At 41.0% G+C, this 22875-nt stretch overlaps 2 protein-coding genes across 2 annotated transcripts; one reads left to right on the forward strand and one right to left on the reverse strand.

The window, feature by feature from the left end:
• Positions 1 to 2689: 2689 nt before the first annotated feature.
• On the reverse strand, positions 2690 to 7841 carry LOC139613630 (general transcription factor II-I repeat domain-containing protein 2-like). The gene has a single exon (XM_071470433.1). The coding sequence runs from the start codon at positions 4713 to 4715 to the stop codon at positions 3087 to 3089; it is 1629 nt and encodes a 542-aa protein (XP_071326534.1). The 5' UTR covers positions 4716 to 7841; the 3' UTR covers positions 2690 to 3086.
• Positions 7842 to 15327: 7486 nt separating this feature from the next.
• On the forward strand, positions 15328 to 19726 carry LOC139613640 (kelch-like protein 38). Its single transcript, XM_071470448.1, has 5 exons — positions 15328 to 15501; positions 16345 to 17565; positions 17695 to 17836; positions 17992 to 18097; positions 18320 to 19726. Exons 2-5 carry the CDS (start codon positions 16346 to 16348, stop codon positions 18607 to 18609), a joined length of 1758 nt encoding a protein of 585 aa, XP_071326549.1. The 5' UTR covers positions 15328 to 15501; position 16345; the 3' UTR covers positions 18610 to 19726.
• The last annotated feature ends 3149 nt before the right edge of the window (positions 19727 to 22875 follow it).

Genomic DNA, 22875 nt, shown 5'->3' on the forward strand with positions numbered 1-22875 from the left:
CCCCCCGTGCTCCCATTTGTTCATATTTAACCAGGGAGACATTAGAGTGGACCAGTGTTGTTCTGTTTTTATATTAACCTGAAATAAGGACAATTGTCATACATAATTTGTGGGAGGAGTTCCTCTGTCACTACCTAAATGACTTCTTAAGATAAAATGCATGGTCCACCCACACTCTCCTGGTCTAGCAGTGCTTTATATCCACAAAGAGTGAAAAGTCTCTGCACGAAGATCGTCATCACACAGTCATTATGGTTAACCAAAATGGCTTCTGACTGGAAACTCTACTGTCAGGTTTGTTAAGCTCCCTCAAAGTCTGTATGTGAAATACGTATGTGGTGTATTTGCACAGATTCCTGGTCCATCTGCCAGGAAAGTGAGAAGTTTGCCTTATACTTTGTATAAAAGATGAACTCTATCAATTCTTGATCCCTCCTATTAACTTGTGCATTGATACGCTGCACTCATGCCCAGATTTAGCTACGTCTCCTACATCTTATTGACATGGTTAACTACATGAAAATCTCCTCTAGCCCTGTGGATGTTTTGACTTCTCATTATTTAAAAGCAGCACTGGCCCAAGTCTGCATATGATTATTGATAGCTCTCTCTGCTCTGGTTCTGTATCTGGGTAAGTTAAGCATGCAGGTGCTCATCCATTTTTAATGAGACCAAAACCTCGACCAGCAACAGTTACAGACCAAACTCCAAACTTTTTATATCTTAGAAAGTGGGGGAGGCCTGATGATGGAGTGGTTAGAGCACGTACCACATGAGCGGATGCTCTTAGCAGCTGAGTGCCAGTTCGACTGGGCCTGACTCTTTCCTGTGTGTCATTCCGACTCTCTCTCTGCCTCTTTCCTGTCACTCTCTCCTGTCCTGTCAATAAAGGCAAAAAATGCCCCCCCCAAAAAAAAAGAAAAAAAGAAATTGGTTTCCTTAAATCAATCGTTTTCTTTATCTTCCCATAACATGATTTTTGATAGTGTTTCTCTGTTTCCTTTAGTGTGTTACATAACTTTTTTGTGCATATAAAAGAACTGTTTCGTTACGAAGCCTAAGTTTCTCTCCCACAGAAAACCCTGGTCCTGAAGTGCTGGAAGCACCTTGATTATTGTAAGTGCTGTTGTATCTGTGTTAAGATAATCATTCATAATTTCATGTAGTTAAATAATTTAGATAAAATGTTAAATAAGTAAATTCATGTGTGTTCAAAACATGGGTTAATTTCATAATGTATTTAATACGTTTGTTTCTATTGGTGCTGTTGTGTTTCGGCCCGGAACCAATGTTTATCACTTGTGTGCCACCACGGCAGACTTAATCGATGCAGCACTGTGATGCATGGCCTAAAGCGTGTCAAGAACCTCTCTTCATGACCAGCGGCTAACAAGGTATTTTTCTTTGTGTTAGTGATGCATTTTGTTTATGTTTACACAACGCAACATTTATGATTTTATTTACTTCCTGTATAATCTTTGCTGTGAGCTGATATATTTGCATATTTGTATTAACAGTTCTCACGGCATGATGGCATAAATGCACAAGGCATAAGGGAATAAATGCAAAAGGCATAACGACATGAACGATGAAGAAAACTGAAAAATGCAAGTTTCTGTTTTGTTCACCCGTTTCTGATTATTTATCAGCTGAGAGCAGATGCAGTTTTTTCATTACAGTGCTCTTGGCACTGGAGGATTCAAGGTGTCTTTTTGTTTTGTTAATCTGTTTCTGTTCATTAGAAAGTCTGGCTACTATTTGCTATTTACGATTTTCCTACACAGGAGAGGCTACCGGTTATACACAGTGCATTCGCTGCTTGAGGATTCATTATGGTTTTTATTTACAGACACTCATCTATTCTAAATAATATGTTTTAATCTTGTCCGTTAATGTTTGCTTGTCAGTTATAGAGCATCAGTTGTCAGAAAAAAAATTCAAAATGAGCATCTATAGTCATGATATAATACATTTGCGTAACACCTGTCTACAGACTTTTTGGGTTAGTTTTAGCCTGTCACTAGGTGAAGAGAACGTAAATTCCCTTAGTGTGCAAATGACCAACAATACAGGTCATTTGGCGCCAGTCGGCTAACATTTTACATTCACAACGTCTGACAGCAGACGTTTTCCACTGAAGGTGGCAGTTTAGAAAAATGTCCCACGCTTACAACTAACAGAGGGTTATAGAGAAACATTTGTATTTACAGAATGTGATTTACAGACTAACACTGAAGAAACACTAGATGTGTGGCATGTGTGTCATGGCTGCCGTTGCTGATCTGCTGCAGAAAAATATGCGTGTTCATGTTGGCTGTGTCACCGCTACTACCAGCTCTATTTGTCTACTGCAGGGGTGTCCAAACTTTTTGCAAAGAGGGCCAGATTTGATAAAGTGAAGATGCCCGGGGGCCAATAGTTTGTTCGGACATTTTTTAACTACAAAAGTTTCATGCAAATACACACTGTTATAAAACAATTTTCATTGTCACAATTATCTTTATTTTTCAAATGACAAAATAACCAAATATAAGCCACTCAGGCAGATGTGAACAACTCTAAAAACACAAATTCTGCCTTTCATTCATATCTGGAGAGTCAGATAACATTGAACAAACTGTATGAAATACCATAAATTTACATGAGTTTAAAAATATCTTTGCCTCATGAACATTTACGAACATTACAATATCTTTCAGAAAATAATAGTTTGTGTCACATCTACAGGTTCATAACATCAACAGTAATAACCAAATCTTACTCAAGAGTTTAATAAAAATAAGTGCCATAAATCCAAGTGCATAAATGTTTTTTTTTGGCTTTTCACTGTTGATAGTGACAGATGTTACCGTTCAAAATACTCAATTTCAGATTGATCAAGAAACAGATAACTTGCTGACACTAATGAGAAGGGTGATACTGAGATCTGGATTTCAGTAAAGAGGCCAGGTCTGGTTTGAAGGCAGTGGTTGAAATGCGTAAAATGTCACGCAAGTGGGAGTCACTTAGTCTTGACCTCAATCGGTTCTTGTTTAAGTTCATGACAGAGAATGTCTTCTCACACAAATATGTGGAGCCGAATAAGCTCAGCATTTTCTTAGCAAATGTTCGCATTTCTGGAAACCTGTCTTTATCCAGCTTGCAGTAAAAGTCAACAAGAGAAAGCTGCTGGTGTTTGCCGCGCCATTCATCGTCACACTGCAGCTCAATGAGCTCCAGCTGCAGCTGTGGAGGAGCATCATCAGGGTCCACGGAGAAGGGAGAAGAGAAAAGCAGCATGTCCTTTTCAGTAACTGCAAAATCCCGAAAGCGTTAAATTCCACAGAAAGAGATGCGATAGCTGTTGCATAACTCTTCATTTGCGCACCGATGTTGTCCTGTGGGAAACTGTCGATGACCTCTTTCAAAGCCGGGAAGTGCGCGGTGCAGGGCTCTGTTTGGGACAAGTGTCTTTGGAAAAGTTGCAGCTTGGTTCCAAAGGCTTTGATGTGAGCGTATAGCTGGCTCACCACTGCGTCTCGTCCTTGAAGATTAACATTCAGATGCTTCGTTATGTCAACCAACAAAGCCAAATCTGCCAGCCATACAGGATCGGACAGTTCTTCCATCGGCTGCCCCTTTTCACTCAAAAACTGTCCAATTTCCTCTCTGAGAGCGAACAATCGCTGCAGTGCGGACCCCCGACTTAGCCACCTCACATCGTTGTGATATATTACGTCTCCGTATTCAGCCTGGATGTCAAGCAAGAACTGCTGAAACTGTCGGTGGTATAGTGCTTTAGAGCGAATAGAATTGATTGCCTTTACCACTGGTTTCATAACAGGATCAAATTTGAGATGTTTGGCGCAGAGAGCCTGCTGGTGAATTATACAGTGAAGTTTAATGGCGTTACCTCCTTCTTCGCTGACTTTATTGCAGATCAGTGTGGACAATCCACTTCGCTCACCAGCCATGGCAGGCGCACCATCGGTAATGATCCCAGAAACTTTACTCCATAGTAGTTTCATATCATCAACAGCTTCACAAACAGAAACGAATAAATCCGATCCTCTGGTTTGGCCTTTCATGCTTTGGAGGTCCAGCAGCTCCTCTGTTATGTTCATGTTGTTGTCAACTCCTCTTAAAAAAATCAGTAGCTGTGCAGTGTCAGATGCATCTGTGCTTTCATCGCAGGCTAATGAGAAATAATCAAAAGCCTCTCCCCTGCCCCCCAGTTGTCTCTGAATATCCGACGATATGTCCTCAACTCTCCGTGCCACAGTGATACGTGCCAGGCAAACATTCGCAAATTCTTGCTTCTTCTCAGGGCAAATGTTCTCCACCATTTTCATAACACAGTCTTTGATAAATGTACCTTCAGTAAAAGGTTTGCCATGATTAGCTATTAACATGGCCACTTCGTAGCTTGCTTTGGTGATGATATTTTCTTTTGACTCACAGGCCCGCGTGAAGAATCGCTGTTGTGATGCCAGTGCAGCTTGGAGCTGCTTCACTTTTTCAGCACGGTCACTCCCTGTTAGCTTGTCGTATGTGTTAGCATGTTTAGTCTGGTAGTGTCTCTTTACGTTGAAATCCTTAAACAAGGCAACCGTCTCTTTACAAATTAGACAAACACAATTGCCTTGATTTTCAGTGAAGAAGTATTGTAATTCCCATCTCTCTTGAAAGCGGCGGCCCTCACTGTCAACTTTCCTCGTTTTATTTGCAGTGGCCATGGCAGAAATGAGCGGAGAGGGGTTCGCGGCACGGATGCAGAGACTGATAGTATTAAAGTGGTGCTGCCACCATTTGGTGAAAGGAGGAATTACAGTTTCAAGTTTTATGATTTATTTATTCTGTTTGACAGTGCAGGCGGGCCATAAATAATACATTATAAGACCGAAGCTGCGGGCCGTATGAAATCTGACCGCGGGCCGTGATTGGCCCCCGGGCCAGACTTTGGACATGCCTGGTCTACAGAGAGTTTGCAGGATACTTGAATGTTGTATTTTTACTCAAAATAATTTCTGATTTTTTTTATTTATTTTTTTTTAAATTTTTTTACAGAAAATGTCTCTAAAATACCATTGCGGCTGCTGAAATAATGAAAAAAGGTGTTTATATTTTGTCACGTCACACAGTTAGCAGGTGATGGGTGTAACATTTACAGAATAATGCTGCTGTAAACTTTGTTGCTGTACGTGGATGTTTGTCTGCTCTCATTTTCTGGATTTCCAATCAATTATGTTGTGTTTAGTTTGTAGTTACTTCATTTTATAGTTTGTTTTCAGCACCTCACACTGGTAAGAAGATGAGGTCGTGCTCACTGCTCCTGGATGTTCGGCCAATCAGAAAATTGGCTTTTAAGGAGGCCTGAGCTAATACTGCCCGTTTCAGTCAGGGGCTCAGCTGAGGGTCCACCCAGTTTTGAGGACTACATGTTTGGTCCAATTCTGTTTATTTATTTATTTTCTATGATGCCATTGGTGTATTATTTCCTAACTTTTTACACAGAAAGCTGGTTGCACCCTCTTGATGCATCCAGCAGACTTAATGACTTTGTTCGTGACATCAAGGGAGGCATGCTGACAAAAATGAGATTTTAATTATCGGCACTACTCCCATGGTTGATAAATGTCAGCATTCCCTGACTTTCCTGTATCTAAATAGGATTCTAATTTGCTTTGTTTTCACATTTTAGTTCAGCTTTATTGATGTTTTATTTTTTATTCATAAAATCTCCCTGATATCAACAGAAAATAAAATCTCATAATGACAAAAAATCTCTCAGTCACATTACAATATTGACCCAGTCATGATTCCTTAATCTCTGAAAATTGGCAAAAATTAGATCCAGTCTTTCGGGTCATGACACTCATAAATTCATCCCTGCCTTTGTGTCAGCCTGGTAAGATTATTGTAATGTTCTTATTGTAATGCTCTTCATTAACATTCAGTATGTTGCTCTTCAATAAATTATCTCCAGCTTGTTCAAAACTCAGCTAAATGCTCTGCTCAGATCAGATGAGTTTTAGCTTCATTACACAGAATCTGAGTTTAAATAAAACAAATAATTATTTAATTTAAATTACCCACATATCATTACATGTCACAGAAGAACGCCAATAATTTAAAATTTTATTTTATTATCTTTCCCAGTGTTTTCATCTCATCAAGGTCTTCCTACTATCCCACCAACTCACCTTAGTTTTAGGACTAAAGAGCTTCTGCACATGGTGCCTAAACTCTGGGACCATTTTGTGTTTTATTTTTCTACCAAACTGTATTCCTTTGCTTTTTCTCCTTTTATTGAGCACTTTGTGTGAGCTGTATAACAAACCTAACTGTAAGTTTAGTGCTGTATGCTCCACCATAACTATGTGACAGCACAGTATATAATTTTTCACATATAATTTTACTCATCATTTTACATAAGGGCAGGCACAGCTGGTGACGCAAACCAAGAATCCAGACCAGACTGTCTCATTTCGGTTCGGCCTTCACAGTAGACTGTGTCCTCTGAAGAATGTGGCCCCTGAATTGGAACACAGCTTTTATTTAAGTTTTGCCAGTGGCTCCCAACCCGTGGGCCACAAAGGTATTGCAAGTGGGCTGACAAATCATTTGCAAAACAGTGCAATTTTGTTGAAAAGATGAAATTAGGGGGAAAAAAATCTCTCACTCTCTCTCTCTCTAAAATGTTTCAAAAACAAATGATCTTTAAAAACAATAAATGCACAGTATGTAATTTCTGTCTCTAGGGGTCTCTTAGTAAAACAATAAGAAAAGACAGTGTTAGGTGATGTCATGAAATAGTGTGGGCTCATGGGAGTTGTTGTCTTCATCATGATTGTGTAAGCTTCTCCCAGTTTGGATTCCTTCAGAGTCAGTCGTTCAGGAGGTTTTGACCTGAAACTGAATTATCTACAGAGTTGGTCTCCTCCTCTCCACAATAAACAAACCCGGTGATTATAACCGTTAAAGGTACACAGCATGTTTTAACTGTTAACTTACAAATGAGATGTTCTGTAGGTTTTTACAAGCAGCTGAATTATCTGCAGAGATGTCCTCCTCCCCACAAGGACACTGAAACTGAAACCCCACTGAAACACTGAATCAAGCAATATCACTTTAAAAATCAGTGATTTACAGATGCTTATTGGTGGACATAGGACGTCTTGGAATGGCTAGAAACTGAGACTCCTTACCTTTGTTTCTTTGATAATGAATGAACCAGACGTTCAGGTTGTTTTTACTGGCAGCAGAATTATCCACAGAGAAGTCCTCCTCACCATAACAAATGGAGCAGGGGATCAAATCAGAGGGGTGATCCAATAGCCAAGTGGTTAGGACGCACACCATGTAGGCACTAATCCACCAAGTAGACAAGTCATTCTCTTTCTCTCTTTCTCTCTTTACTGGTTTTTATCGGCGGCTGATCAGCAGAGGTGTCCTCCTTTCCATAACAAATGGACCAGGGGATTTAAAAGAACAACGAACAAAGCAACGAATAAAGCAGTTTGACTTTAAAAATCAGTGATTTGCTAAGGCCCTTTGTGCACACAAGACATCTCAGGGTGGATGCATGGACATCCATGAGAGGATGGGCCATTTCCCTGGCTGTTTTCTCTGATAATTTTACTCTTTGACTAAAATCCTTCATCCAGTTGAAATATATATTCAACTGGATGAAGGATCAAGGATTCAAAGCGACCAAGGTGTAAAAAGAGTATCTTAAAATGTGGAAACTGGATAAAAGTCAATTTTGAGCTTCTGGCAAGCAACTGCAATGCTTTTTTTTCAATCTTTATTGAAAAACATTGAGGGGAACCATGCCGGCTCATGCATAGGGGACATGATATCATTGACAAGTAACCTGATGAAATGGACCGCAAAAAAAAAAAAAAGAAAGAAACTTGAGTATCAAAATGGATGCAACAGAAAGAATTAAAGGGAAAGAGAGACGAGAGACTCTGAATAGACAAGTGATCCCTCCCCTGTAAAACAAAAAAGAAAATTGAGCTTCCCCTGTTTCACTTCAGTGAATGTTTGGTCGTTAACAAAGTGCTCTGAGAACACATTATTTAGCCTCCATATTGTTACAGAGTTTTAAAAAGGTTGGGAACTGCTGGTATAGGCTGTTGTTTAAACTCAGTAACCCATAGGCAAAGAATGGTGACATTACATAAGAATTTAAACAGATATCTGAACCCATAAACCTCTTATCTGTGGTGCTAAATAACACACTTCAACAATGTTCCTTCTGTTGGAAATGGATTATAAAAATCTTGTTTAGTTTTACTGGCTAAAAGAAAATGAACAGCAGTGCAAACAGGTTGGTTATGTAAACCATATCTCTGTCAACAAAGGGCCTCTATCCCACAGAAAGGTCAAGGTCAGGGCAAACTCAACACACTGTCATTCAGCTCAGCACAAATAATGCCACTCACATATTCTTTTCAATTTGGGCATATAAATAGAAATGACATGTGCTGTTTTCCTAAGTAACCTTGTTTCTCAGTTCTCAGTTACACATTTTGAGGTCAGGAGGAGAAAGACCAGAGTGCAGATGGAATAAAACTGCAAACTGCAAATGTAGGTACATTGAGCTGACTACACTCAGTAATATGAGTGAAATTATTATTCCTCTTGGTTTTTATTCTAACAAACACTGACTGTGCTGTTATCACAATGCTGTTTCAGTTCTGAACCTGAGCCAGCACATTAGCTGTAACAACATGCAGCCTTTCCAGGAGAGAGATATGCGTATCCAAAAAAACAGATTTAGGGCTAAAAAGTGTTTTCACAAGTAGGAGGCGTGCTTCATTCACTGGAACGTTTGCTCCAGATAGTCTTATATTGGTATTTAGAAGATTAGATTCTGATGCTCAAGCCACTCACAGGCACTGAATAGGTCTGGTTTGACAAAACACCACCATTTTAGACAGGGTCAGAACAGTTATCATCCCCGACCTGCATTATCTGCCACTGAAGTACATTCCATTAAAGTGGACAGTGTTTAGAAATGTGAGGGGGAGGGGGGTGGGGGGGGGGGGGCAATGAGGACGAGGAATGCATGGGGAGTTTGAGAGGAATGAGGGAGGAGAGGAGAGGTGTAACAAGTTTCCAGGAAGAGACAGGGAGGAGGGGTGCCATGAGTGCGAAAATGATAATGTGGTGAACCCAAGAAGAACCTGAAGGAGAAGATGGATGTTATGAGGAGGATGGGGAGAAGGAGGAGTTCAGTATAAGATCAGAAGTGCAGTGACATGGTAAACTTCAGCTGGGAGCTTGGCATTATGAGGTTCTCTTTCAGCAAATATTAACATAATGCTTTCCTCATTACCATCACTGAGGGGCCCTTGAGCAAAGCCCTTAATGGTCATTGGCCTATAGCTCAGATTGTTGTTGTGCTGGACAGCGTCCACCTGTGAGAGTGAACAGCATGTTTTGTAAAAAAAAAAGGGAGAAAAAATAGAGAGTGTTTTTCTCAGTGAAATTTTCCCACATAAATAAAGATTATACCTGCATCAACTGATTTTTTTGGCAACTTAACAGAAGCAGAACCAAGCTGTACACACAACCTGGCATATTATCACCATACACAGTTGAAACAAACTAGTTAGCAAACACCTGCTATTATTTTTAGCTCTCTTTTTGGTCTCCACCAACTCTTGAGGAAATATCTGGCTCTTTAGCGACTAAATGTGTTTAGTAGCTAGTTGCTAACTTTGTCTGTTGGCTATTTGGTATTAGGCATTATAGTGTACAGTGGGGTTTTAGAGCTTTTTTGCTGCTGATAATACTTTGTATTTTTGAGTGACCCTTTTTAGGTAAACATAATCATTTGATCCATTGTCAATATAGAAATACTGATTGGAGCGGCTTTGAAAAATAGTCCTGGTCATACCTCAACAGTGATGACAAGTATGGGACTTGTTGCCACCCCTTTCGAGATGTGTACTATTTTTTTTTTGCTCCTAATTTTGGTTCACCACTCAAAGAAGTGTACTGGACAGATTGGCTGAAAATAGTGTGTTTACCTGCTGTTTGAATGACCAGCCAACACTAAATTAACTAAAAAATACCATAGGGTTCTGTGTGATAAGTCAGTGCAGACTCTCAATCAACCCCTATGGGAATTTTACATGATTTTACTTGTGGCCTGTTTAAGGGCTGACTATACTGTTTCATGTGTTATGATGGACTCACTGACTTGCTGCACCTTGAAGCCACTCATTTGCTCTGTTTTGAAATCTGACATTTCCACAGCCTGTCCCTGCATCCCCCTCTCCCTCTGTGTCCATCTGTTTCTCTGTCTGTCTGCCTGTCGCGCAGAATACAGAGGGAGAAGACAGTCATGGAGGACTTCAAAGACATCTGAGTAGTTTCACTTCCTGAAAACCCGCCAAAGTATTCTTTCTCTCCCTCTCCTTTCAATATTTTTTCTATCTTCCCCTCTCTCTCCCTCTGTAGCGCTTTCCACTCTCTTTGTCTGTCTCTTCATCTCCTCTGCCTTTGTATTTTTGTATTTCTGCTGTCTTTCATGGCTTCGCTCTTTCTCTCTCTTGCTCCTTTTACTCCCTTTCCTCGCTTGCCCTCTCTCTTCTGTACCTCAGGTACACCTGGCTGGCTGCTGAGGCTGACACTTTAAAGACATTGGCTTCAGCTTGTGCCGCTAGTGGAATATCAATATCTGCTGTACACATGCACACACACACCTACACTGACACACACACACACACACATGCGCGCACACTCATCCCTCCCTCCCACACATGTAGCAACATATAGCACTCATGAAGGCACACACATGTCCACAAACATGCCCTTCCATCCACAGACCACCCACTAACCCACACAGAGAAGCTGACTCTATTAGAGCAGACATAAAGGGAGGCTGTGTCTGCCATGTTGCACAGTGGCGGTGACTGAATGACCGCCATACCAACTAGAGGAACCTTTGCTGAGCAAGAGTGGAGGGCGCAGTGAGTAAACACAAAGCATGTCCCCCTCCACCTCAACATTTTTTGTTGCTGCAAAGCACTTTTATTCCTTCCGAGTAACATGTCCTGCATGTGTTGGTTACATCAGAAGAATTTTAAGCAGCTAACTGTAAGCCCTTTAAGACCCCATCCCTGCTTGTGCATGTGTGTATGTACAGAAACACACACTCACACTCACCTTCCCACCACAAACCGCCCTACCCCTCTCTCTCTCTCTCTGTTTCTCTCTGTCTCTATAGACTACCCCTCAAACCTCCCTCTCTCCCCTGCGCTCTTTGTTGATTTACGCATGGATGTCTCTCCATCAAAGCTAGATTACTGCTCTCAGTGTTGCATGGCGTGGATCTCTCTGCGCCTGGGAGTAATACCCCATGGCAGATTCACTCAAGAGGTCATCACATGATTCTCAATGTCTGTTTCAATTGTTTCGGCTATCTGTGTCTGAGTAAATAGCCATTTTAAATTTCACACTATAACTGACTTTTTTTCAGCGGTAAAAAAAAACTGTGAAGATATCTGGGTGGATTAATAGCTTCATTTTCTTGTATTTATAGAAAATGTTCTGTGGTGCTGGACTAAAAATAGCTAAAGTAATAGGGAGACAATTCTCATCTCACTATGTTATTCATCTGTTGTGTTTACTCACTGACTGTGAGTTTAGCCTTGATAGCTTCCACAAAGTCTCAAGGGACACAGTAAGTGTTTAACCATTCTGAAATTTGCATAACGTTGGCCTGACACCTAGTGGATACAATAATGTTGGGCTAAAAGGTGTATTGGCAAGATGGTGAAAATTAGATTGGATTTGTCATCTCCATCTGTTCCTTAAAATTAACAATCCCACGCTTGATTCAGCCACAATATGACAGAAGTGTTCTTGAAGAGCTGTCTGTGCACTCTGTGCCTACATGACCAACACTGACTAGATCACTTGAGCCTATGTTTGAATTGCAAATGGGATATAAATCTTAGTTAAATTCAGAAGAATCATGCTGGTAATTTTACACTTTAAAATAGTATTGAACCCTCAGTCATCCCACCTCCAAATGAATGTCAATGAAAAATAAATACTTATGAACAGCAGAAATTAAGCTGTACAGATGAAAGGCTTCATCCAATGCTTAAGATTTTCATCATATCAAACCCAGTTTGTGAATTCATAGCTGCATTTATTCTTTTATGACCATAGGATGGATTTACAATAATTAGTTTCCTCCTCCTTGTCAGTGGCACCAAGTGCATGCAGAGATTCAATGGAAATAAAGCATGCACATACTGGATGAAATTTGTTTGACAGTGGCCAGAGCATGCACACACTGCAAATAATTTGCGCACGTGGGTCTCTAATGACAGAGTAGCTGTTTACTGCCCCAAGTGATCAATAGACAAATGGATTCAGGGAGAGGGAATTTATTATGATATTCTTTGTGCTACCACCAGTAACCACCAAATCATAAGAATTATACCTTTAAGTGCTTCACCTGATGGGGGCGTGATGGTTCAACACTGAGTGTTCATAAAGCTTTGTATAGTTCAGATAACAATCCATGTGAGAATCATTAATGACATTTTTCACAAGAAATTACAAGTATCACAAGTGCACCAATCACAAGCCTGTAACTAGCCTTGTTTCACTCTTCTGTGGAGGCGAGGCTTGTTTGTCTCAGCGAGCCTATTCAAGCGAAGAATCAGTGCCCCAGCGCTAGGGCAAGCTATCTAAACAGACATGACAAAGTGCCAAACCAGAGTACCTCAGATGAAGCCTGAGATTTATCACAGAACAACAAGAAATAGATTGGGAAGAAACTTACAATTGAGGGACAGAAACAAGTGCCACCCTGAGTCAAACAGAAAAGACAGTTGGTTCGCATGTGGTTTTAGGGCAGGACCAAGTGCTGGGAAGCACTATAATCTAAAGAACATGATTTTTCTGCAGGATACCTTATTGGTTTCTAACTCTTCCCTGATGGTTTGGGGAATAGCAGAGATCGGAAGTGCTACAATGGGTCTCATTCACTTTACATTGATTTAATATAAAAGCCCCTAATTGAGCAAACACAGATGAAAGAGAATTATATTCTTATAAGATGGAGCACTCCTTTCCCTTATTCATAGCCAATGGTGATTGTTTTCTTTAGCCCATGTGTCAACGAAACCCTTTTAAATAATTTCAGTACAACTCACATTTTAAAGTCACAGCAGGTAAAGAAAACAAGGTCCCCATGTAAAGAATAAATATACATATAACTTTCAGTCCTGCGTTAAGTAGAGTGCAATCAAATCAAGTCAAGTACTGAAGAGAAAATAGAGTTAATGTGAACTCACTTTCCTTGATGCTTTCAAATGGTCTTTTATTTGACCAAGGAGAGCTGTCTGCCCTTCACACACACACACACACACACACACACACACACAAACACAATACTAATCAGTGATATCTAAATCCCCTGGGTATAGGCTCTATTAGACCATGTGCTTATGAGAAGATAATCATTTGGTGATATGAAGACACAGCACCGGGTGGTGGGTGGCAACACTAATGCTGCTGCATGAAAATGCTCTGCTGCAAACTGTGTGCCAAAGCCTTAACTTTTAATATAAGTTGTTGCCTTAAGGCAGACATTAATGAGTCCTTTTTGTCAAGGTGAAGGAACAGAGATAACAGACAATGTGCTTAACTTTAAAGGATGCAATCACAGCTTTGAATATGAGAGTGTGGGTTATAAAATGACACTGCAGTCTTCTGGGAAAACAAGCTGAGCTTCTGCCCTTGACTATACAGATTGATTAGATAATTTGAATGTCAGTACCGGGCAAAAAGGACAGATGTTATGTGTCTGACATTTTGTTGTATGACACATTCAGCATTGTCCCACAAATGTAGATAATAACTTATTACATTAAAAATTTAGCTGACATGTTAATTAAGTATTTGACTTTGAAATAAACCCCTGGCTACACACTAAAAAAAGTCAAGATATGTTGGGAGTTCATTAGAAAGACAGCCAGTTTAATGATGTCCAGTGTGACCACTAGATGGGGCTGTTTAATTACATGCTACTTGCTAGGGTGAAAGCGGCCCTGGTTCAGTGGTGTTACACATGAGAATATTGTACCCTCAGTTTACAATGTAACACCTTTATTTTCTGTCTGCCTTGACCTACAGCTCCTTTGCTGCAAAGTGTGTATTTTTTGCCTAAAAACAACAAAATGACAAACTGTCCACATAGATGGCCAGTAAACACAAAATAATTTATGGTCTAATGCGGTGATTTTGTTGTGCAATCCACATTGAACTGCACTCTAGTTGTCGTGGTAGCTCAAGTAGCTATTTAAGTCTGATTTGCCGAGCTCTGTAAACAAGCCTGAGTACAAGAAAAACATGTCACTTCTGTATCTGTGACGGACTGAAAATGCATTCTAGTTTTGTTGTTTTTATCTACCCGCGTTTAAGAAAAAAGCCCTGCAAGCTTTGATGCTTTGATGCTTTCTCCAGCTTTAAGGAACGGGCAAACTATTATATCGCCACTTTACGGGATGTAACCATGAAAGCTGGTACTATAGTGAATGAGCTTCATCTGTTTCAGTGAGCATGAAACAAATGAGATGGAAATGAGCTTGACAAACACATAGATAGAAAATGCAGGCATCTGTTGTTGATGTACACTTAAATTAGGATTTTTTTTTTCATGCTTAAAGGATGAATAGCATGTAGAGAAAAGAACCCAGAAGCCTTTTAGCGGGCATCACATGAGTAAAAAGCTTCTCATTTTTCTCCCTTAACCCAAGCCTCTTGGTAAATCTGAATCATGCTCGCTGAAGTCGTGGTGACTTATTTGTAATATCATAGTTGTGGTCTGTATATTTTTAATGTGGTTGCTCTTTTTCCTTGTCTGCAGATGTCTTCATATCTATGTTTATGTTGCTTCTACAGTAACCTAATCCTGTTTTTGTATGTCTGTGTGTCGCACCAGGCAGCCAGCAGACCAAGCAGCCAACAAAATGAGTGTTACCAAGTATCAGTGCTGTTTTCACTGCTACAATCATGTGCCAGACAGAGATAGAGATGATGGAGTGAATAGGAATGCAAGCTGTAGAGGAGAAAAAAAGAGGTCTTGGAGCAAGGTTGTGATATTGGAGGAAGAGGGAAAGAAAGCAACAGATGGGAAGACAGAGATTGAAGTGGTGAAGTCAGACAGATACTGAGAAAGGGCTCCAACATGTCACATGCAGGGGAGTGCAGTGGTGTTGCCAAAGAGGGGCTCTATTTTTAGGGGAAGGAATGTACACAGAGGCCTCGTGGAAAGAGACCATAACAACAAACAGTACGCAACACGCTCCTACAAAGAGACAGCCCCCTTTGGAACATACAGTCACACAGCATCAACACGAGAGGAAAGAGGAAGAAAGAAGAACAGGAACATGTCAAGACATCATATTTTCTGCTGAGCTCTGGCGTCGAATACAGACTGAGACACCCAGAAAACATATAAAGAGAGAGAGAGAAGAGGAAGAGGTAAGACGTGTATTCTAGTCAAGCTTCATGAGCCACAGGCAGTGTTGGTTTGGTCTGATGTTGGCATGGCTTTGAATACATTTTAGGTAAATATGCATCAAACATAAGCTTCACCTTGTTTTATACTTACCCTACATGATGAGGTGCAAGCGTGTACAGTCATCGGTTGAAGTCAATATTTGTATTATGTTGTTTTTTTGTTTGTTTATTTATTTTGCACTCATATCTATTGCAGACAGTTGAGGAATAAAAGCTGCAGTTACATCATCAAGTTTAAAATTCAAAATGAAAACCAAAAAAAGAAAAAAAAAACCTTCTACATAAAATATTACCACACAGCAGAAGCACCACTGGTAACATGAAAAAAATACATTTCTCTAACAGAAATAGCTGTGCAGGTGTTTCTGCAGTAATCTATCCAGACAACTAGTCTCCAAAATAATTAGGCAGAGACACTGTAGGCGTGCAACTGTGCTGAATTGGGTCCATATGCTGAAAGGCAATGATCTCAATCCATAAGATAACAAAGTTAGTGTTATAATTATGTACTAAAAAGATTTGTAAATTTCTTGTAAACAAGATATTTGGACTGTGTTTTTACTGAAAGTTTACCACGAATGTTTGCAGGCTAAATGACTAATACATGACACAAGACCATAATGAGCCTGGCAGTATGGTAATGTGTTTTAATATTTGATTTGACTAAATACACCTGATAGTTTCACTAGCCCATGATCCTTGTCACTTCTGTCCTAATGTGAGTTGATGAACTTGTATTTTTCAAAAACAACAAAGCCTGAAAATCAGATGGTTTGACAATAACATCATGGTCTGTCTCCTCAGAATGGACCAACCAGCAGTCAAAGTCTTCCACTACAAAGACAAAGAGCAGTCCTCCAACCTGCTCCTGCAGCTCAACAGACTGAGACAGGAGAAAATCCTGACAGATGTGTTACTGTGCTCAGATAACACAGAGATCCCATGCCACCGAAATGTCCTGGTCTCCAGCAGCCCTTACTTCAGAGCCATGTTCTGCAACCACTTCATCGAGAGACAGCAGACCAAGATTGACTTAAAGGGCATCACCTCAAACATTCTCAGTAGTATCATTGACTATGTTTACACTGGGCTCGTTATTATCAGCATGGATATTGTGCTGCCTCTGATGCAGGCGGCATCCATGTTGCAATATGGCCGCCTTTTTGAGGCCTGTTCAAGTTTCCTTCAGCAGCAGCTGAGCCCTGAAAACTGTTTGAGCATGATAAGACTCTCTGAGATCATGAACTGTAACAGTTTGAGAGACAAGGCTAAGGAGGTGGCTATGAAGAGCTTCTCTGATGTGTCATCATCCGAGGATCTCTGTGAGCTCTCCTTACCAGAGCTCATGGGATACCTGGAGGATGATAGTCTTTGCGCAGAGGAAGAGCAGGTCTTTGAGACACTTGTTGCTTGGATCCACCATGATCCTTTATCTAGGCGTGGCGCCATAAGCGACCTTTTCAAAAAAGTTCGCCTTCGATACATCCACCCCACCTACCTCTTCCAGTTCATAGCCAATGACCCTCTGATCCAGTCCTCCACCCTCTGCACGGAGCTCATTGAATCTGTGAGACGCCTCATGTTTTCTGTCAGCACAAAATGCATCGGAGACACAGCAGTGGACTTCAAACCTCTCTGGGTGGCACCAAGGCGCTACACCTACCATGATATGCTGGTGGTGGTGGGAGGCAGAAAGAACAATGAGCAGACCTCGAGGGAGGCCCTAGTCTTTGATGAGAAGAACCAGAATTGGCAGTGGCTGGCCAAGCTCCCCATTCGTCTGTACAAGGCGTCTTATGTTGCCCTTCACAGTGTGCTGTATGTTATCGGAGGTCTGACCACAAACACAAAGTACAGCCAAGTCAGTACGACTGTCTACACCCTCTCCCTCAAGACCAACCAGTGGCGAACTGCAGAGCCCATGCTGAAGCCACGCTTTGCTCACCAAAGTGTCTCCTATCTCCACTTCATCTTCGTCCTGGGTGGCCTTGGGCCTGACAGACGGGTGACAGACAGCGTGGAGAGGTAAGATCGACCATAATTATCCTTATTCAAGAAATTCTGTTGGTTATAACCTTGATTGTGTGATACGACATATAAAGTATATAACACACAAATGTGGCAGATAATAACACATCTCAATAATGGTATCAGGTACAACAGTATGTTTAACCAGTGGGAGTCCATGGCGCCCATGCCTGAGGCTGTGCTGCACCCAGCAGTGGCTGCTACCAACCAGAGGATCTATATGTTTGGAGGAGAAGATCCCCTGCAGAACCCTGTCAGAATAATACAAGTAAGACATAACGCTCTCCAATCACTAAATAGCGGTTTATGTTTTCATTTGATTGTGGTGCCATTGATTCACCCATCTCTCCGTTCTCATTCATTTGTTTATTCACTCAGTGTTTTTCTCTCCACCCCTGCTCCCCCCCACCCCCCCATCTGTAGGTGTATCACATCGCCAGGAACATGTGGTCTAAGATGGAGAACAGAACAGTGAAAAATGTGTCTGCTCCAGCTGCAATTATGGATGATAAGATCTACATCATTGGAGGTAGTGGCAGCGATAAAGACTTCGGGTCATGTGTAGAAAAGCAGTCATTTCAACTAATAAATATAGAATAAAATGAAGAAAAAGAGAACCAAACTCTCTTTGCTGCAACTCAGCAGTATTGATTTTTTTTCCCTGATGCATCACATTGTAGACTTACCTCTCTACATTTTGAAGCGAGCCACATGTGCTGCATCTCTCATACTAATATCTGCCCTGTCACAGGATACACCAGGAGAATGATCGCATACGACACCAAGGCCAACCGGTTCATTAAGTGTGCTAACCTGAAGGAGAGGAGGATGCACCATTCTGCCACCGTTCTCAATAACAAGCTCTATGTCACAGGTGGACGTTACATCAAAGGCCATGACACCATCGAGGACTCAGACAATTTTGAGTGCTATGACCCAAAGACAGACACTTGGACATCTAAGGGGACTCTGCCGTATAAAGTGTTTGACCACGGCTCCCTGACTCTGACGTGTGTCTCACAGACATGGGCAAAATCATAGCTGATGCAGAGGGGACAGGATTTAATGTTGTGATTCATTTTTAGTAAATGTTTTTGAGGTCTAATTCAAACTTGGATTATATTCATTTGAAAATGTATTTAAAGGAGCTGTTTGTAAGTTTTATATTGCTACATAGCTAATTAGCATTAACAGCTGTTTACTTACCAGTCTAGAAGATATGTTGCGAGTTCAGTATCAAACTTCATTCCTTTACTCACCAAGAGCTGTCTCCAGCAGTGGAGAGCAACCCTCTTGTTTTTCTGATAGCGTCCAGTCTGCCCTGAAGAAAAAGCACTGCTCAGAGAGCGTATTATAGCCTCTTGTATTGTAAACGTGATGATAGCTGAAGCTCTTGTCAAGCGACCATCAACACCACCTCCTCCGGGCAAGAAACCATGTTGGGCAGCTGAGGAAACTTACAAATAGCCCCTCTAATATGAAAGATTGTCTATCAAAAGGTATTGATGCAGAAAAATGTATTGGTTAAATATGCCTGGTACATAAAGCAAGCATGCCTCAATGTTGAGTAATTTTTATACCTGAAATGTACTTTTCTATGTTTTTATTGAACATCAGAGCCTATGAAAACATGCCATCCCACTGCACAGCCACTTCTTAACCTGTCTGTCTTCACAAAGGGTGAAGGTGCTATTTTCAGCCTGCTCTAAATCATGAGATTTCACTTGTCATGTTTAAATCCCGGGGCTGTGTACTGTTTGGTGCAAGTCAAAGCTATGCTCAGCTGTTAGGTTTGAACCTGCTGCGGTGTCTGGTAAACTTTTGGATCAATGTATGTTGCTTCAATGCAAAATGACGCTGGAATTATTGTGATAACACTGTTTGCAAATATTTCAAGCAGTGGCGAAATTTCATGCCGTGGTGGAATTAAAAAAATACAAAAGCATAGAAATTAGTTAAAATTGTTGCTTTAGGCTGCATTTAGACTAATATTGGTAATGTTTTCAGTTTGCACAGTTTTTCCACTGCTTTGGATCTATTGGCTGTGGCTAAAGCCTCAAATTCAGTTTTTAGTAGGAGAAAATTTAACTTTTTTTAAAAAATGGTTTTCTGATATTTTCATACTGTCTTTTTTCTGATAATAAAATCACTCTTTACATGTGGCGTCCCTCCATGATTCTATCCAGACAGTCTTAACAGCTCTCAGTCAGTTGACTGCGAATGCAATGTGAGCAGCACATGTGTCCTGTGTGTCTCATCATGTGCCTGTCTGACCCCACTCACACACTGTCCACACAAGACTTCTACATGCCCAGACAGGTTCCTGGCAACGTCACACAGAAGATGATGCACAAAAGGTATCCTTTTACTAGAGCAGCCCTAAATATTATCTTGTAGGGACTTTTTGAATTTTTTTTTGGTCCACCTGTTGCAGGTGAAATTAAAGCCAGGGGTGCCCCAAGAGCTCAGCTGGCGAACATGAGTTTTTAAGTTTCTGCTCATATGTCACATGGAGATGCACAAGAAAATGGGAGGCAGATGCTGTAAGGACACTAAACCCTGATGCAGCTGCCTGTTTAGTCAGCAGGACATGATCTCATCAGTGATTTATTTAAGTGTTTGTGGAAGCACAATTAGGACTTAGGGGATTTCTTCAAAAATGACAGATAATGTCAGTGTGAAGAGATGCTGGTGACGCTGGTCTCTGTAAAGTATTGCAGAGTACCACCTCTTTTGAAATGACTCCTCAAAGTGAAGATCAGCAACAGCTACTGATTACATAATTTCATTCATCAATGACTTTAAGAAACCAATGTCAGCTGTTTCAGGTGGAGTAAACATAATGTGACCAGAAGATTTTACACCGGAGCCTATGTACATTTCTCTGAAACCAGAAGTCACTGGGTCAGATGTTTCAGTCACTCAATGCCAGCGAATGGAGACCAGGGGACAGTGGGTGGAGTGGGTGAGAAAAGGTGGGGGACTGGAAAAACTATAGGTGATCCGATGCTATTTTGAGAAACAAACAAGAGGGCAAATGTTACACCACGTGAGGCATGTGGCCCCGTTGGTTGCTGTGCAAGCTGGCAGATGTGAGAGACGACTAGAGAGTGAGAAACCGATGAGCAGGGTTTCACAACAGAGTGATGAAACTCATCCAGGAGGAACAGCAACAGGTGTACATGTGTGTGACTGTGTGCAAATGTGAGAGTGTGTATGTGTTTGTCATTAGGGTTTTTAAAGGGTCGAGCAGGACTCACCAGCTGTCACGGCTAGTCACAACATCACAACAAAAACAGGGATGACGGACAGAGGAGAAAGACGGAGAGAGATTATTCACTGATGACCTTTTAACTCATTCTAATGCGTCACGCATCCATATGGTCTCAAAAATACTGACATACGTATGGGAGAGATTTATATTTGGTTTGGAGACTCAGTGTTTATATAAATTCAAACTGGACAGTGGTCTACAGCCGTGTTTGTGGCTCTGTGAGACTATAGCCTACTTATCACATCAGTGCTTTGAGCTAAATGCTTATCTCAAGCTAACATGCTTACAGTTGCAATGCTAACATGCTGATGTTTAGCAAGTATAATGTTCACCATTTTCGTTTAACATGTTAGCATGCTAACATTTGCTCCTCAGAGATAAACACAAAGTACAGAGACTGGTTAGAAGTCACCAAAATCATTAGGATACATCTTCTTTGGAGCACAAATATCTACAATCTATCTATAAATTCTGGTAGCACTTGGTATAATGTCAGAGGATCACCCAAGTCTGTAGGATATACCCTCTGGGGATCATGAATGTTTGTACAAAATTTCATGGCAGTCTATCCAGTTGAGATTTTTCAGTCTGGACCAAAGTGGTAGAATGACCAACCAACATACCCGTGTTGCACCCCTAGACCCACGTGGATAGCATAGCTAAAAACTAAGACTTTTTCTTCTTTTTCTTTTTTTAATCATAGGAGCAGTGTAAACTACTTTCCCTCCATACAAGCTGGACTTAAACCAAACAGAACACAGCTCATGATTGTTTATGATTCAGGGAACAAACTAAACCAAAACTCCTTGGAGCCTTAGGTCACAGCTTCCTTCTCAGTCAGTCACCAACTGACCAAACACTTACAGGGACTTTCCATGTCATCCTGTAGTTTGGCCTGCTCTAGAAATAGATTCAATTAGACTTCAGTGACTCACAACACTCAAACACACACACACACACACATTACTGTATACCCTCTTCAGTTCACACAACAATACATTTTGGGCTCCAAGTCCCACTTTTTACTCTCATCACAGTGGCTCTATGTGGTTACTCACACTGGGAACTGGTGAACTATTTCAGTGTGGGTCACTTTTGCAGTGGCAGCAATTGTAAGTCGTGATCAATACAAGTAGTCAGAATACATCTTCCCAATGTGCCTTCATATATTCTCATGTGACGTCTTGTTGACAGATTGTAACACGTGGACTGTGTGTAGAGCTCTTTGACCTTTTGCATATATCAGTGTTGCATTAAAACTTTAGACATGAAGCTAAAGATGCACCTGTTTGTAGTTTGTAACCATCAGTGTTCAGCACAAAACCACATCAGCCGCATCAGCAACCCTGGTCATGCTACTCTCACAGGATGTGTCCCAACACAAGCACTAGATGAGCTGAAACACTGGTCTGCTGGTTCTTGGAAGAAGTGCACACTTGCTGTGCACCATGTGCTGCTGCTGCTGACATGTTTTGCAGATTGTATAGAGTGTCGTGAATTATGAGGACCCAGAAAAAAAACACACGCTTTCTCTCTCTTTCCCCCTTCTCACTGCCTCAGTGTAGACAGATACACTCATTCACTCACATGGATGTTGATACACACACATACACACACATGCACACCCACTGCTGTGGCATTTTACTGAGAATGAATACGCTAAGTGTTTCTCATGCTGCAGGGTTTTTAGGAAGTGAACTTCAGCCCTTTACACTTCAACGATCAGACGGGGCTGTGCTTTCAATGACTACAGCACTTCCTCATTGATCCTTTTGTTGTCTGTCTTACTGTATGCTGCCAATATACCACTCCTCCCGAACTTTCACTACAACAATAGACATGGAAACATTCAGTTCTTCAACAAGCTTCCTGCCTATGAAAGCACAAGGTTAACTGACATGAGGAAGGCTATTAAGGCCATAAATAAGCAGATATAAACCTTGAACTTGATTCACAAAAGCCTCGAGATGAGTGTGTAAATATGTCATGTGTTTAATTAAGCTGATTAGAGGTGACCCAGTGCCCTGGATCGA

This window comes from Trachinotus anak, unplaced genomic scaffold (assembly GCF_046630095.1).
Source record: "Trachinotus anak isolate AG129_WGS33_773 ecotype Australia unplaced genomic scaffold, CSIRO_AGI_Tana_v1 ptg000032l, whole genome shotgun sequence".
Lineage (NCBI taxonomy): Eukaryota > Metazoa > Chordata > Actinopteri > Carangiformes > Carangidae > Trachinotus > Trachinotus anak.